The sequence below is a fragment of the Prunus persica genome, chromosome G8 (genome assembly GCF_000346465.2).
Source record: "Prunus persica cultivar Lovell chromosome G8, Prunus_persica_NCBIv2, whole genome shotgun sequence".
NCBI classification, from domain to species: domain Eukaryota; kingdom Viridiplantae; phylum Streptophyta; class Magnoliopsida; order Rosales; family Rosaceae; genus Prunus; species Prunus persica.
The window spans coordinates 2302063-2320144 of record NC_034016.1 but is presented as its reverse complement, the minus strand read 5'-3'; the positions used below and the strand labels follow the sequence as shown (position 1 = coordinate 2320144).

The following is an 18082-nucleotide window of genomic DNA, read 5'->3' as shown; positions in this document are numbered from 1 at the left end:
AATAATTAACTGGTGATATAATCAAATTTGATGTAAAAAGCTAGTAACTAACGCACCTCCCTTTTTTTGGGCTTAATTCCGGTTTTACCCCCCAGCTTGAATGTCGATCCTAATTTACCCCTTGGAACTCAAAAAGTCGCACCCCCTTCAGAACCTTACTCTATGTCCCAGTTTACTATTTCCGTCCACAAAACTGTTAAGTTGCTGATGTGGCATGAACATTTTAATAATTTTAGCTATTAATTTCAAATATATTTAAAGCATTTTTAAAATATTAAAACTTATATAAAGATAAATAAAAATTTACACCCAAAAAAAAAAAAACAAAACAAAAACCAACAGTCCTTCCCAAAGCCCAAGTACACATTGAGTTGAGTCATCCTTGGGCCAAAGCACCATCCCATGTTACTTTGAATTTTTATAATTTCATTTTGTTAAACTCATGGTAGCATATTTGACAGGACCCGCCCCGAATTTCTCAAAATCCGAGACGAATCCTGTGGAATTCTCGACATCACCCCGATGCCGGGCTCACTTACTAAAGACCGGGACTTTCTGCCGAAATTTCGGCAGTCTCCCCTGTAAATTGATCATTCCCTAAATTTTTCAACCTGCATAAAACACATTTAATATTCCAACAGGCAGCACGCACAATATAATTTCATGCAATTCACAAACTTGACCTTCAGCCCTCACAAAAACCGAAGGGAAACCAAACTACCCACAAAGCCCTTGAGCCAAAATATTGCCTTTGGCAAGGCAACTAATAAACTCAAATATGAATTATGAATACTAAATACAACATACATCATCTAACTTTTCCAATTCCAACATACGAGGTTTTAACCTCCTAACACAATCACATCTATGTTTGTGGCTGCATCTAATAACCTTAGGCTGCCTACGTACCCTTACTGAGGGATCAAGCCACATGTAGTTCTTTCATACAAAATTTACAAAACCATCAACATGCAATCAATTACAGAAATCCTAAACAAAACCTTTTTCAAACATTATTCTTTCTCAACTCAGTAATAGTCCTTAATTCATCTCTCTAATAACCGCATAATCTCCCCATACGCCGGAAATTCCAACGCCACATATGGGGTCTGTCATTCCGCCATAAAATCCTACGCCACGGGTGACCTGACAATCACATAATCTCCTCATACGCCGGAAATTCCAACGCCACGTATGGGGTCTGTCTCAACGCTGAAAAATCCTACGCCACGCGAGACCTAACAATCACATAATCTCCCCATATGCCGGAAATTCCAACGCCACATATGGGGTCTGTCAGCACGCCGGATAACCTACGCCACATGTGACCTAACAATCATAGCATCTCCCCATACGCCGGAAATTCCAATGCCACGTATGGGGTCTGTCCTCACGCCGGATAACCTACGCCACGTGGGACCTAACAATCACATAATCTCCCCATATGCCGGAAATTCCAACGCCACATATGGGGTCCGTCAGCATACCGGATAACGTACGCCATGTATGACCTAACAATTATAGCATCTCCCTATACACTAGAAATTCCAACGCCGCGTATGGGGTCTATCCTCAAGCAGGATAACCTACATCACGTGGGACCTAACAATCACATAATCTCCTCATATGTCGGAAATTCCAACTCCACATATGGAGTCTGTCTCAACGCCGAAAAATCCTACGCCACGCGAGACCTAACTATCACATAATCTCCCTATACGCCGGAAGTTCCAACGCCACGTATAGGATCTGTCAGCACGCCGAATAACCTACGCCACGTGTGACCTAACCATCATATCATCTCCCCATACGCCAAAAGTTCCAACGCCACGTATGGAGTCTGTCCTCACGCCGGATAACCTACGCCACGTGGGACCCAACAATCACAGGGTGGTACTTAAAGTAGTGCGTATAGCACTTCAAACTGACATTCTAAACTCTTTTTATACCTTTATAAATATATATAAGTATATATATTAACCTCTAATATTGGGTAAACCTCAATAACAATCTAGCATCCGATAATCCACCCCCCCAATTTAAAACAATAAATTAATATCTCAATCCCACATAATCAACTAACGATCAAGACATGTCATTATGGTCATTTTAATCCTCATGGGAAAGTAAAACTACCTCGGGATACTTACGGTCAACCAAGGAGTCAAATTACCCCATACTTGGTTAAACGGACCCACGGGGCCCACGACTTCCAAATTCTGATCCGAAAGTTCCTATAGGTTCCATAAGATTTAGGATATACGCCATGTAAGTTTGGTCCGGATCGGACGGTCGGATCGCTCACATCGCACGATCTGATGGTTATTATAAACATAAACTTTAAATTATTAAATCAGAACATCCGGGGCTCCGATTCACGATCCGTGAATTCCTACATAATCCTAGAAATGCTAGATCAACATATATTAAATCTAAGACTATCCAATGGTTCAAACCTATCGAACCCGGATAACGCACAATAGACGATATCCGTTCGAGACTCAAACGGTATCCAAATTGAAATCCGAGCACACCTACGCACTCGTGAGGACCAGGAGATCACTTTAGGACCTAAACCCGGTCCATTTTCCTAGCCCACGAACTGCCACACGCGCTGGCAACGCGTGGGTGCCTTGAGTAATTTTCGACGGCCGAAAAAACTCCAAACCGCCGGCCAAGCTTCCTATCCTAAGTGTAACACCCCATTTGGAACTACTTTTGTTCTTGGACATACCCTGAAAAATGGCCGGAAGTGGCCGGAATAGCGATCCAAAAATGGCAGATTTTCAAATTGAAAATCGACCCATCAACCCTCAAAATTAATGAAATCCTACCCAACCATCAGTTAGAACACATTAAAAGGATGAGAAAGCATACCTAGATCGACGAAAATGGTGGCCGGAGGCGTCTGAACGAGCTCCGTGAATTTTGGGTTAAAACCGTTCGGATTTTTACATTTTCCGACGACCACAGGTGGTTCCAGCGGCTGATATTGGTCGGGATGGGAAGAGGGAGGTGGCCCGGTTCTTTTGGGACCGGTGCCACCCCAAGCGGTGGTTGGATGCGACGGTGGTAGCCCAAAAACCACCGCAGTGAACAGTAACATGGGGCTGTTTCTGCGCACAGGGAGGGAGAGAGAGAGAAGGAAATCTGATTTTTTTATTAAAAAAACTCATTTCGAAATATTTATGATTTTGCCACTGAGCTTGTTTTGCTCGTAACTTCTTCGTTTCAACTCCGAATCGAGCCTACTACATGTCTACGAACTCATCTCAGTACGACCTACCCAAAAATACCAGTCACTGCCCCAAACTCTTTCCGGGTAAAAAAAGACCAAAATACCCCTACCCAAGGGTAAATTTATAATTTCACTTAAATAATTTAAATAAGGGATTAAATTTGGAGTCGAGGTGTTACAATATTAATTTGATATTATAATATTTTAATATTTTCATCCTTTTCATTAATAAATTCAAATGTAAAATACAATTTTATATGTTTGGGCCAATACATTGTATCTAGGAGATATCTGATCTAAAATTTCTAGTCGATAGAACTATGAATTCCTAGTTTATAGGAATAAGGTAGGGGTGAGCATATGAACCGAAAAACTAGAAAACCGAACCGGACCGGACGAAAAAAAATCAGAAAAAACTGAGTTGACTAAAAAGTCAACAAAACCGGACCGGACCGGTTCAAACCGATTCCAGTTCCGGTTTTACACAAGACAGCACCGGACCGGTCCAGTATTAAATATATATTTTAATATATTATATATAATATACAATATAAAAAATATTATTTTATTAGGCCAGTTCTATTTTGTTAGAATAGAACTGGCCATATCTGATTACAAAGAAACAAGCCCACTTTAGTTTACACAAATTAGGTTTTCTTTTCCCTCAGTCTCGACCAAGCTGCCGCTCCTCTTCTCCGTCTCTCTCTATGTCTGCTTCTCTTCTCTCAAACCAAGCTGCCGCTCCTCTTCTCCGTCTCTCTCTGGATTGTCCGTTGCTAGCCTTAGCATGTATGTATTTTCTCTATACAATTGTTAAGCTGCGTCACCTATTGATGCTTAGGAATTATTCATCAGCGTTGATCAGTTGGCTTGTATCTGATCTGAATGCTTCCTATATCAGAAGGGAATAATAATTCTGTAGCTGCCTATTTACTAAGAGGAAAATACTACACTTCCATCTCCATATATTTGATTATTCTGTTTGATTGAATATCATCCTGTTTGATTATTCTTGTTCTGGTAGGTCATCATTACATGATCCATGGGCCAACAATGTGACCCGACATAAAGGTTTGCTTTCTTGCGTAGTCTTTTCTTGATGACCTCACTTTTTTTTGGGTAGCAGTTTCTTAAAAAAAAAAAAATTTCATTTTCCAGGACACCTTCTATCACCTGAGTCATTGAAGGATGCTCTCGATGGTGTCACGTCTGTTGTATGCATTCTCGTCATGCTCTGTTTTATTTGACTGTTATTAGCCAATACGTAGCAAAGACACATGCACACACTGACACTTTCTCTATCCATGTAATGTATTGTTCCCCCCTTCCATTTGTAGTTCAAAATGTGCTTATTGTATGGATTATAGAATGAAACTCTCTCTTACTTATCCTGCCACTTAGCTTTCTTTCCTAGGTGAAATGTTTGATTTGTCTTCCTAATGAGTTTTCTTGTCCTAGATATCCTGTGTTGGTGGGTTTGGCTCCAATTCTTACATGTATAAGATTAATGGGACTGCTAATATAAATGCAATTAGAGCTGCTTCTGAACAAGGTATATATTCATATATGTTTCAAATTTCATTTTTCTATTGGCAACTTCCTTAGTACCTCTATTAAACTATTGCCGTTGATCCTGCAGGTGTGAAACGATTTGTGTATGTCTCTACTGCTGATTTTGGTGTGGTAAATTACTTACTGCGAGGATATTATAAGGGGAAGGTACCATACTGAATGATAGCACCTATTTGCTTTGTTTAAGTTTTACTTGTACGAGACATTTTAATGCTGGGACTCTTTTCTTAATAAACGTTTGTCTTTTACTCGTACCCATTTCACCATGCTCTAGTATTTTTGCTGGGAACAATTTTTAATGTTTTTAATGTTATCTGACACAAATTCCTTTGCTGCATCTTGTTCAATCTAGAGAGCTGCAGCAACAGAGCTACTAACCAAATTCCCTTATGGAGGTGAGCTTTCTTACTCTGTCAGATGAACATCTTATACCTAGCTGTTCATTTATCAGATAAATGGCTAAGATCTGAGAGATTAATAAACTTTCCTGGAAATTTAACAAGTTGTTACATATCCTGTCCCTCTAATTTCAATCAATATCTTCTTAAAAACATTAATTTACTATGTTTCTTGAAACCAATAACGAGTGACTAGAGTATTAGTTATAAGGACCGTTTTTGTTTTGTATAATAATGGAATCTTCTATTACATGAAATTTTACTTGCGCTTTTCAGGACTGATTTTGAGGCCTGGATTTATTTATAGGACTAGAAGCGTCTGGATTTATAACTGGAGTGAATCAATTATTATCTGAAGGATTGACGTGTGAGCTGCCACTGTAAGTTAAACCATCTCTTGTCTCTGAGAAAGCAATGGGTTATTATAAAGGTTTATCTTTCTGTTTATAAATTTATCTTTGTTGTGAACTTGTGAAAATTAATCAGATAAAGGTGGTTTCTTTAGCTTGTGTGTTAATTTGATAGTATTGGGTCATCATATCAGGATTGTAGTGCCTTTAAGTTAGTGTACATCTTGTCATGTAGCATGATGGAAATGATCCATAATACACATGATAGATAGATAAAAGATTTAGAAAAATTGTATTGTCTTACCTATATTAAGTTGAGACTTACTCCTTTTAAATATGCTTCATGCTTCTCTCAAATTGATAACGTTTATATATTGGTATGTCGGACTGACAGATATGTTCTTGTACTTTAGAATTTCAGTTCACTCTCTCTCTCTCTCTCTCTCTCTCTCTCTCTCTCTCTCTCTCTCTCTCTCTCTCTATTAGTTTATTGCTGCTGTATGTTCATATTAAGTTATGCTGCTGATTTTTGTATTGATAAATAATTAGGTGCTAATTTTTAAATATTAAAAGAGGGATGGACCAATGTGAACAGTTGCCTAGTAATAGTAATGAAGTATGCTCTTCTTCTGCATCCGCGTCCGCTTCCGCATCATCACCATCACCTACTATACCAATAACCCAACATCAAGCCCAAACACCTCCTCAACATAGTGGTCTTCCACCATTACCTCCTTTAGAGACTAGAAAATCATCAAGAGAAAAATCGGAGGTGTGGGATCACTTCAAAAAATATGATGATGTGGTTGAGACCGTGAAGAAGGATGGTAGCAAATCTTTGACATGTAAAAAGAGAGCTAGGTGCAAGTATTGCTTTACTAGTTATGCCGCGGACCCAAATTTGAATGGGACGTCAAGTTTGAAGAAGCATATTGAGTCTACATGTAAGAAATATCCTGGGAGTGTTGGAAAGGATAAAAGGCAAAAGACTTTGTCGTTTGACTAAGCACTTGGTGGTCTATCAACAACCGGGCATACTAAAGAAGATTGGTTAAGGTCTTGTGTAGAAATGGTAGTGATGGATGAGTTGCCTTTTAGTGCGGTTGAAGGTAAAGGGTTTAAGAGATTTTGTGAATCATTAAACCCTCATTTCCAAGTGCCATCTCGTAGGACACTTGTAAGGCATTTTATGGTTATGTATGAAGAGATGAAACAAAAGTTGAAAGGAGAATTAGCATCACATAGAGTGTGTCTCACAACGGACACTTGGACAAGTGTTCAAAACGTAAATTACATGGTGATCACAACACACTTTATAGACGGTGAATGGAATTTGCACAAAAGAATTTTGAACTTTTGTGTCATTGCTAACCACAAGGGGAACTCAATTGGTAAACTCCTCGAGACTTGTTTGCTTCATTGGGATTTGAAGAAGATACTCACAATCACGGCCGATAATGCTTCTTCAAATACGAAGGCAATAGATTACTTGAAGTCAAAGATGAGTCATTGGAAGAATGGTAGTCTTGTATTGGAAGGAAAGTATATGCATGTGAGGTGTTGTGCTCACATTGTCAATTTGATTGTTCGAGATAGCTTGAAAAAACTAGAGAAAAGCATATTGGCAATAAGGAATGCGGTTAGGTATGTAAGATCCTCTCCACAAAGGTTAGAGGAATTTAAAACATGTGTTTTGAATGAGCGAATTGAATGCAAAGGGCTTGTGGTGTTAGATGTTCCAACTAGGTGGAATTCAACATATTTGATGTTGGATGCCGCTTTGAAGTTTGTAAAAGCCTTTGTAAGAATGGGAGAAGATGATGATGCCCCATTTGCGTCTTGGTTTAGTGAAGATGAACCGGTTTGGGAAGATGAGGGTGTGGTTGTATCTCATAGGCCTAAAAAGAGGGTAGGGCCACCAACTAAGGAAGATTGGAGCAATGCTCTTACCTTTGTCATTTTTCTAAAGGTATTTTATGATATGACATTGAAGATGAGTGTTTCTTTGCATCCGGCTTCTCACACCACCTTTCATAATTTGATTGCAATTGAGGGTGAAATTGGTGATTTGTTCTTTGGAGAGCAATTACCAAGTGAAACTCACACCTCCATGGTTTTGAAAGATATGGCATGTAGCATGAAGGTGAAATTTGAAAAGTATTGGGGTGACCTTGATAAAGTGAATCAACTTTTGATGGTAGCAGTTGTTCTTGATCCTCGGTACAAGTTGGGGAATTTGGAGTTTGTATTAAAGAGGAGGTTTGAAAACCCGCAAGATGCTACTAAGAAGAAAAATGAAGTGAAAGAGCTTTTAATGAAGCTTTATGAGGAGTATGCTATCCCACCACCTCCTACTCAATGCACTAGTGCTAATGGTAATACTAGTTCTACTAGTAGTATTACTTTAACAAGTTCTAGCAAAAAAGGAGGAGGAAAGAACCTTTGGGAAATGGAAGAAGGTTGGATAAAAGAATCTCAAGTAAGTAACACCATGATATTGGAGCATGAAGTTGATAGGTACTTAACCGACCCAATTGAAAAAATGGTTCTCAACTTCGATATTTTGAAGTGGTGGAAATTGAATGGGGTTAAATATCCGAGTTTGTCACTTATTGCAAAGGATGTGCTTGCTATTCCCGTATCAACCGTGGCTTCGGAATCATGCTTTAGCACGAGTGGTCGAGTGATTAATTCATTCCGTGCTTCTTTAACTCCTAAGATTATGGAGGCCTTAATTTGTTCTCAAAATTGGTTAAGGTCCGATGACATCTCCGTTATACAATATGAGCCAACCATTCAAGAAATTGAGTTTTATGAATCCATTGAGTCAGGTATTTGTTTTTAGTTTTATGTAATTTAATTATGTATACTATTACTATATATGTAGTTTGCATGTTTGCCTAATGTTTTAATGTGTTTATATTTTTATTTGTAGATCTTACAAATTTGCCGGCACCAACCAACTCAAGTCCTTCTACGTTCCAATGATCATTTAATATGTGAAGCCTTCATTGGTGTTATGTTTTAATTTTTGGCTTATGTTTCGAACTTCTAATTTGGTTTGTAATTTAATTATCAATTTTTACATTGGGTTGTATAATTCTTAAGATTGTATGTTCGGATTGGATAACCATGTTTTGTATGTTTGGATTGGATGACCACATTTTGTATTTGGAAGTTAAAATGCACATGCTTGGGATGTAGAAATTATTTAAGTTTATGCCAAATTTGTACAGGAATCTGAAACAGGGGCTTATATCTACTAAAGCCCAACACAAACAGACCTTTATAAAAAATAAAAATAAAAAAAATAAAAAAAATAAAAACCGGCTCTGATACCAAAAAAATTTTAATTGCAAAATCAGTCTCATAACCACCAAATCAACGTATCCAATTAACAATATATTCCTAGCATAAGTCTGCCTGCCATTACATAAAACATAAAACATAAACCCTAAATCTATTTTCTGGTTCTATTTTTTGGTATTCTGCTCCATCTTGATATTGGATATCTCTTTCAACTTCTTCGTAGCTTCTTGATATTGTTTGCCGAGATCCTTTTGGTCCTCTTGTATCACCCCAAGTTGGATGGAGAAGTTACTCACTTTGTCCTCCAATTTCTTAACTCGCTCTTCCAGTACAGCAGAGTCAGATTGGTACTTGAAGGCCTTCCAAGCAGCTGCAGCTGCAGCCATTGGCCCGAGCGTGGCCACGGTATACACAACTTTGGAGGTGCTAGCCACCGCATCCACCGCGCCATACCCATTACGAAACTTCTCGAACGCGTTTGTTAGTGATTTTGGGTTTGTGAGAATACATCTAATGAAGGAAGACATTTTGACGTTGGGATGCGTGAATTAGCTAAAGTTAATACGGAAGAATTTGTCATTGTCGTTTTTTGTTACTGTTGTCATTGTTGTTGCTGCTGTTGCCGCCGTTGTTGCTGCTGTTGCCGCCGTTGATGTTGCCTTTGTTTGCTTCGCTTTCCAATGCTATGGTCATTGTCGATGCCATGTTGCTGTGTTTTGATCTGTCTCTACAACATAAAAAACCCTAACCCTAAACCTATTTCCGCTGCATTATATACCTAGCCTATAATCCTGGCCCGCCGCCGTTGTCTACCTTGCTACCGTTGCTACCGCTTACCTTGCTATTACCGCCGTTACCGCCACCCCACCATTCATCACCATGCCCAATGTTGATGCCTTTATTTCTTCACTTGCTTCTGGTTCTACTTCACCTACTGACGTGCTCACAGGGTTTCTGTGTTCTGCCTTATCTACTACCGTGCTCACAGGATTTTTGTGTTTTGCCTTATCTACTGCCGTACTCGCAGGGTTTCTATGTTCTGCCTTATCTATTATCGTGTTCACAGAGTTTCTGTGTTCTGCCTTATCTACTGCCGTGCTCACAAGGTTTCTGTGTTTTGTTTTTATGTGTTCTTCTTTGTGGCTTATTTGTTAGGGTTTGTCAGTTGTTTTACTTATGGTTTATGACAAGGCCTTCTGTACAGTTGTTCAATTGGTCAATGTCAAGTATGGTGTTCTATGACTCGCTTGTCAAGTTGGGCATGCGAAATATCTTTGCTCCAACTTGAGGGGGAGTGTTAGTGAGTCCTTACTTAGTTAGGATTTTGGTTCCTTATTTAGTTAGGATTTTGGTTAGTTATCAATTATTATTTAGTCCTATTGTAATAGAGATTTATTTCCTATTGTAATTTAGATATATTTCCTATTTTATTTAGGGTTAACACATCTTTTACTTGTATAAATACCTCCATATTAGAGAAAAATGAGAATATGTGCGTATCTTAGCATAACTGAATCTTTGCCCTACTTTGTTTGACTTGGTATCAGAGCTAGGTTCTCTTGTGACCTGTGCTTGCATTCTACTTGCAATTGAAGTGCTCTCCTCCCCTCATCTTCAAAGGGGAGAAGGGGGAGGGGGAGTGAAAAGGGATCTGTTTCTCTTTCTTATACCTTATCTCTCTTAAGTGTGTTGCTTGCCCCATTACCTTGACGTATTCACATGAAGAAATTGTTTATTTCTTGGCTACGACGACCCTTTCTCTTTAGAGGGAGAGGGGGAGTGAAGAGAAGTTGTGTCTGCGTGAATTAACTAAAGTTAATATGGAAGAATTTGTCATTGTCGTTTTCCGTTACTGTTGTCATTGTTGTGGCTGCTATTGCCGCCATTGATGTTGCCTTTGTTTGCTTCGCTTTCCAATGCTATGGTCATTGCCGATGCCATGTTGCTGTGTTTTGATCTGTCTCTACAACATAAAAAACCCTAACCCTAAACCTATTTCCGCTGCATTATATACCTAGCCTATAATCTTGGCCCGCCGCCGTTGTCTACCTTGCTACCGTTGCTACCGCTTACCTTGCTATTGCCGCCGTTACCGCCACCCCACCATTCATCACCATGCCCAATGTTGATGCCTTTATTTCTTCACTTGCTTCTGGTTCTACTTCACCTACTGACGTGCTCACAGGGTTTCTGTGTTCTGCCTTATCTACTACCGTGCTTACAGGATTTTTGTGTTTTGCCTTATCTACTGCCGTACTCGCAGGGTTTCTGTGTTCTGCCTTATCTATTATCGTGTTCACAGAGTTTCTGTGTTCTGCCTTATCTACTGCCATGCTCACAAGGTTTCTGTGTTTTATTTTTATGTGTTCTTCTTTGTGGCTTATTTGTTAGGGTTTGTCAGTTGTTTTACTTGTGGTTTATGACAAGGCCTTCTGTACAGTTGTTCAATTGGTCAATGTCGAGTATGGTGTTCTATGACTCGCTTGTCAAGTTGGGCGTGCGAAATATCTTTGCTCCAACTTGAGGGGGAGTGTTGGAGAGTCCTTACTTAGTTAGGATTTTGGTTAGTTATCAATTATTATTTAGTCCTATTGTAATAGAGATTTATTTCCTATTGTAATTTAGATATATTTCATATTTTCTTTAGGGTTAACACATCTTTGTACTTATATAAATACCTCCATATTAGAGAAAAATGAGAATATGTGCGTATAGGGTTTAGGGTTTAGGGTTTGGGCTCGAGCTACGATTTGGGCCCATGACCCACCCTTTTGATGATGTACTTGCACTTGTGTAACTCTAGTTGTATAATCACGACCTCACCTTGCATAGCCTTCTCGGCTTTCGATAGTGTGTTGGGCAAGCGGAGAAGGGTTGTGTAGAATAGGTTTTTGATTACCCTCAAGTAGGGGTAGAGAAAGTTGTCTTGGGTTACAAAGCCGGTGTTTCTTTTCACTGCATTTGAGAATGGTTTGTTGTTGTAAGTTATGGCACCACCAAGTCGATTGCTGAGCTGGCCTCTGAGTTTCGTTAGGAGAGTCATTTCGCCACTCCCGAATAGGCCGAGAATAGCGAGGATTTTGACCATTTGAACTAGGCCTGAGACACCATTTAAGATCACTTTCTCTTCTTTCTTCGTACTCTTCTTCGATTTGATCTTGTAAACCACATCTTCAATGTGACCGGTCAAATCGCTTCCATTAAGAAAGTTTGGGCTTCAGTAGTTTAAATCTCTAAATCTTCCATGCTTGCATGATTTTAAGTTCTCTCTTTCCCTCTCTCTAAGCTAAAACCTCCCCTGTCCCTCACAATCAAAAACTATTTTGGAGTTACAGCTATCCAACCAATTCAATAGGTAAATTAAGACCATTAAAATGTTGATCAAATATAGAATTTTTGTAGGTAGATTAAGGACATTAAAATATATTTTAGACCCGTTTGGGCAAAAATTCAAATTTTAGGCTCGATTTTTTTTTCTCTCTTAAGTACACCTAAGTGCGGACATTTAGTATGGAAAATAATTTTGATTGTTCGATCAAACCAAATAGTAGGGATTAAAAAATAAAAATTAGTAACAACTAGGTATCTTTTACCAATCAGAAAAATAACAACTCAAGAGTGAGATTCAATTTCACCCATCTCTTATCTTTCTTCGCAAAGGCAAAACTGGCAACTTCCAAATTTGGGCTCGAGCTACAATTTGGGCCCATGACCCACCGTTTCGACGTCGTTTTTACACTTGTTTAACTCCAGTTGTATAATCATGGCCTTAGCTTCCATAGCTTTCTTGGCTTTCGATAGTATGTTGGGAAAGCAAAGAAGGGCTATGTAAAATAGGTTTTCGGTGACCATCAAGTAGGGGTAGAGAAAGTCATATTGGGTTACAAAGTTGGTGTTTCTTTTCACTACATTTGACAATGGTTTGTTGTTGTAGGTTATGGTGCCACCAAGTCTACCGTTGAGCCTGTCTCCATATGCCTTTTGGAGAGTAGTTTTGCCACTCTCGGAGGGGCTGAGAATGGCGAGGATTTCGCCGTTTGAACCAGGCATGAGACACTATTTAAGATCACTTTCTCTTCGTTGTTGGTACTCTTCTTTGGTTTGATCTTGTGAACCACGTATTCAATGTGACGAGTCAAATAAATTCCTTCAAGATAGTTCGAGCTTCAGTAGTAGTTGGGGCTTCAATTGTTTGAATCTCTCAATCCTCAACGCTTGCGCGATGTTAAGCTCTCTCTTTCCCTCTCTCTAAGCTAAAACCTCCCCTGTCCCTCGCAATCAAAAACTATTTTGGAGTTACAGCTATCCAACCAATTCAATAGGTAAATTAAGACCATTAAAATGTTGATCAAATATAGAATTTTTGTAGGTAGATTAAGGACATTAAAATATATTTTAGACCCGTTTGGGCAAAAATTCAAATTTTAGGCTCGATTTTTTTTTCTCTCTTAAGTACACCTAAGTGCGGACATTTAGTATGGAAAATAATTTTGATTGTTCGATCAAACCAAATAGTAGGGATTAAAAAATAAAAATTAGTAACAACTAGGTATCTTTTACCAATCAGAAAAATAACAACTCAAGAGTGAGATTCAATTTCACCCATCTCTTATCTTTCTTCGCAAAGGCAAAACTGGCAACTTCCAAATTTGGGCTCGAGCTACAATTTGGGCCCATGACCCACCGTTTCGACGTCGTTTTTACACTTGTTTAACTCCAGTTGTATAATCATGGCCTTAGCTTCCATAGCTTTCTTGGCTTTCGATAGTATGTTGGGAAAGCAAAGAAGGGCTATGTAAAATAGGTTTTCGGTGACCATCAAGTAGGGGTAGAGAAAGTCATATTGGGTTACAAAGTTGGTGTTTCTTTTCACTACATTTGACAATGGTTTGTTGTTGTAGGTTATGGTGCCACCAAGTCTACCGTTGAGCCTGTCTCCATATGCCTTTAGGAGAGTAGTTTTGCCACTCTCGGAGGGGCTGAGAATGGCGAGGATTTCGCCGTTTGAACCAGGCATGAGACACTATTTAAGATCACTTTCTCTTCGTTGTTGGTACTCTTCTTTGGTTTGATCTTGTGAACCACGTATTCAATGTGACGGGTCAAATAAATTCCTTCAAGATAGTTTGAGCTTCAGTAGTAGTTGGGGCTTCAATTGTTTGAATCTCTCAATCCTCAATGCTTGCGCGATGTTAAGCTCTCTCTTTCCCTCTCTCTAAGCTAAAAACCTCCCTTCTCCCTCACATTCAAAAACCATTTTGGAGTTACAACTATCCAACCAACCCCTTTCAATAGGAAAGGTCCTTTAAAAAAAAAAAAACTATTACCTATAACACAGATACATACATATACAAGAAAACACATAATATATAAGGTAACGCAGAGAGGCTAGTAGAAATATATATATATATATATATATATATATATATGAAACTCCATAAAAAAAATTGCTTAAGAAAAAAACGATTACATGTAAGGCATGTACATATATATACAAGTAAACACATTATATATGTATAAGGAAACGCATTTTATAGGGTCAAGATTGGGGAACACGTGCAAAGCCACAAATTTTGACACACTTTTTCAAACGTTGGATCATCTACCATCTAATGGTTGAGAATGCACGTGAGAAATTAACAAATTAACTTGGTGCAAGTTATACGAGGTATATTTGACAGCTTCTTTACTAACTCTTTCCTCTCTCATCGTTTTCTCACTCCAAGCATTTCCCACTTCGCTTCTTTATGGGAAATTTTTCAGAAAAAAATATCAAAAAGTTTCAAAACATTCCTCATAAAGAAATTCAGTTTTTAGCATGGTGATTGACTATGCAACTCACAACAAAGGATAAAAGATTTTATGCTGTTAACACCTCAAGGAAAGAAAAGAAAAGATAGAGAAACATTGAAGTCTTTGTCTTTGCAGGGGAAGGGGATTGGAAATCTTCATACAATCTGCATATCTAGTTTTCCTTTTTCTTTTTTCTTATTGTTGAGACTTTGACAAATCTCACTAATCTAAAAATATTGTTAAAATGTTTTCTTTTTGGTTTGATTCAAATCTTATACGGTTAACTTTAAAGAAATTAATTTCAATGAAGTGAGTTTTCATTTAGGTTCTATATCATAATATTACAAACAAAAAATGAAGGCTTCTTTCCCATATCGGAACTCCATCAAGAAAATTTTTATTTTTATTTAATTATTAAATAGATGAATCATTTCCGGTTGCATTGTTATGGACCAAAATTTGTATAGGAGAGGAGGCCCATGTTGTTGGAGTTGTTCGGGTTTCAATTCTAGATTAAGAGGGATTCGAGGAGATGAGAGTTTTGCATATGCCTCTAGGACGTGATTAGATTCATATACCTGCATATGAGGTTTTTCATATTTCCACCAAAGGCAGAGAGAGAAGAGTTTTGGGGGCAAGGAAAAGAAAAGAGAAGTAAAGAGGTGGAGAGATAAACACCTCGTAGAATGTGTTGGTGTAGCAAACCCAACATTTTAAGGACTAACATCAAAAGACCCCCTCAAGGTTTGGGGTCATTCTCAATGTGAGACATGGGATTTGAATTTCATCAATTTACACCCCAACGTTTTCAAATCTAACTAATTTAAACCTTCCATTAAATTGACCGTTTGGTCAGACGTTAATTGATGACGTGTCCACTATGGGACCCACATACTAACCAATTAAAAAAAGGGTGGTGATTTTTCCACTCCCCTTTTATCCACTTACACTCTTTTTTTAAAAAAAATATTTTTTACTATAAGATAAAAGGGAGTGTAAGTGAACAAAAGAGGAGTGAGAACATACAATTTTAAAAAAATGGAGTGTAAGTGGATAAAAGGGGAGTGGGAAAATCAATACCCTAAAATATATATATATATATATAATAACATAAAATTTAAAAATAAAAAAAGCTTGAAAAACCCAGCTCCTTCTCGCCCAACAACCCAGGCTCCCCACCCCCCGCCAGTTCCCCACCACTTCTCGCACTGCCCCCTTCCTCTTTCGCTGCACAACCAAAAACCATGAAAAAACCAGAAATATACCCAATGACAGTCTCAAGCCAGCTCCTTTCTTCACTGGTGGAACAAATCCCCCTCAATTCAGCACATTCTCAAGTTTTAGGTCCATGTAAATGATTCCCAGCATATGGAGGTATTCCAAACCACCAGAACTTCCGCAACATAAAACATGGAAATAGAGGTCCTAGTTAAATTTGATCTTGGCTCTGTGGGCCTTCTGATTCAACGCTAGAGCCTTTCTTGTCTATGAATTTCATGGCCTAAAAGCACAAGGAAGACGAACACCTGCAATCCTGATGGGTTGGACTAGAACTGGTGCGAGAGGGGGTGGTGGTGGGGCCACTGGGTTGTTGCGTAGGGAAGAGGCTGGGTTTTTTTTTAAGATTCTTCTCGCAATCCCGATGGGTAGGACTGGAACTGATGCTTCTGAGGGTGCAAAGGTAGATGGTGTCGATGTCGCTGGCGCTGATGCGGAGGAGGAAAGGGGCTGGGGTTGGAGTGAGAGAGGGTGGGGTGGTGAAGGCGCTGGGTTTTTTTTATTAATCTTTATATATATATATATTTTTTTTAATTATTTTTTTATAATATTATTTTGGGATTGGTTAGTAGGTCATCAGTTAACGTTTGACCAAACGGTCAACTTAATAGAAGGTTTAAATTGGTCGAATTTGAAAACATTAGGGTATAAATTGATGAATTCAAATATCATGACCCATATTGAGAATGACCTCAAACCTTGAGGGGGTCTTTTGATGTTAATCCATATTTTAAATAACAACAATAATATTTTTTTATTAATGCCAGATGCATTTTTAACCGTGGGATGAGTAAACATCTAAAGGCTATAATAGTCAGTCAAAATGTGTGTCTCCCAATTCTGACCCATATATATATTCTTTAAAAATGATAGACATACTTACTTGGCAAGAATGGAATGCAATTGAAAAGGGAGAGCATGTGGATTACATCCATTACATCTTGATGAAAATTGACATATATATATAAGAAGCCCTAAAAAAATTGTTTATGTTGTGCTGCTAGAATAATTAGCTGTGAAATAAAATAGTTAAATGTTTGGTAAATTGTATTTGGAAAAGAGATGTGAGGAAAAAAAGCAGTCTGGTATAAACTTTCTGCACAAGTAATGTGTATATGTATAATGATTGAAAAGTACATGATACTGAAATATTGATTTTTATTGTAAATTCAAAACCATCACTATATCTCTCTCTAATATTGTTAGAGCATCTACAATGCGCTTTTTAGACAAATTTTAGGGAACAACTTTAGATCTCTCTCTAAAATGGGAGCACCCTTACCCTAGTGTGAGAAAAAATTTTCTAAACAAACTCCGGTTTGTGGAATCCGAGTAAGCTCGTCAAACAAGGAAAGGGCTAGAGTTATAAAGGAGAAGAATCCAAAGATGAGAGACAGATCTCTGACATTTGTAGATTTGGGGTGGAAGAGTCGGTAGGGGGAGTAAATGCTGTCCAACCACTGGGCTTAAGAGGAATAATGGAGAGTGTTGGTTATCTGAAGTTGATTCTATGGGGAGTATTTCTAGTCATTTGGTATCAACGCTCAGTCTATTTTTCCCACCAAGACAACAAATACATCTTTTTTTATTGGAGCCCACTCACAAACCAAGCTGTTCTTAGAAATTTGCTTCTCCAAACACAAAAAGCTACCAGCCCACAAACAAACACCACAAAGAAATCTCTCCTCTCTGTTTCATGTTTTAAAGGCTTGTGGTACAAGATGGCTGAAGCCCGTACTGAAGATCTGGTAATAAGGTTGGAGGAATCGTTGGGAATATCGAATTTAAAGAGTGGGCCAAAACTGGTAGGAGCAATCATTGCAGGAAAAATCCAAAAAAGATGAGCAATAAAAACTATTATCCAAAATGCGTGGGCTATATTCGAAGAAGCAAAAATTTCTTACATTAAGGATAATCTTTTCACTATGGTGGTCAAAGATAAAGGCATGGCTGATCAAATTATAAATGAAGGTCCCTGGTCTATAATGGGGTTCTGCTTCAATGTTCAATGTTGGCCAAGTAACATGGTCATTGAGGAACTCCCACTCCATAAGGTGGCTTACTGGATCCAAGCTCACAGGATACCTTTGAATTTACTCACTGCAGGGAACACTTTAGAGATTAGAGAAAAGCTGGGAGAGGTA

At 38.4% G+C, this 18082-nt stretch overlaps 1 protein-coding gene across 1 annotated transcript; it reads left to right on the top strand.

Annotated features, from left to right (window-relative positions):
* LOC18768469 (uncharacterized protein At1g32220, chloroplastic) lies at window positions 3899–8803 on the top strand. The gene is made up of 8 exons (XM_020553615.1): window positions 3899–4027; window positions 4263–4309; window positions 4397–4452; window positions 4697–4790; window positions 4878–4957; window positions 5163–5205; window positions 5516–5588; window positions 8494–8803. Coding segments are annotated over exons 1-8 (456 nt in total). The 5' UTR covers window positions 3899–4025; the 3' UTR covers window positions 8555–8803.

Coding starts and splice junctions, on each gene's coding strand:
- LOC18768469 (XM_020553615.1), top strand. Junction 5,206..5,515: donor AACCAAATTCCCTTATGGAG/GTGAGCTTTCTT, acceptor ATTTATTTATAG/GACTAGAAGCGTCTGGATTT. Junction 5,589..8,493: donor TTGACGTGTGAGCTGCCACT/GTAAGTTAAACC, acceptor TTTTATTTGTAG/ATCTTACAAATTTGCCGGCA.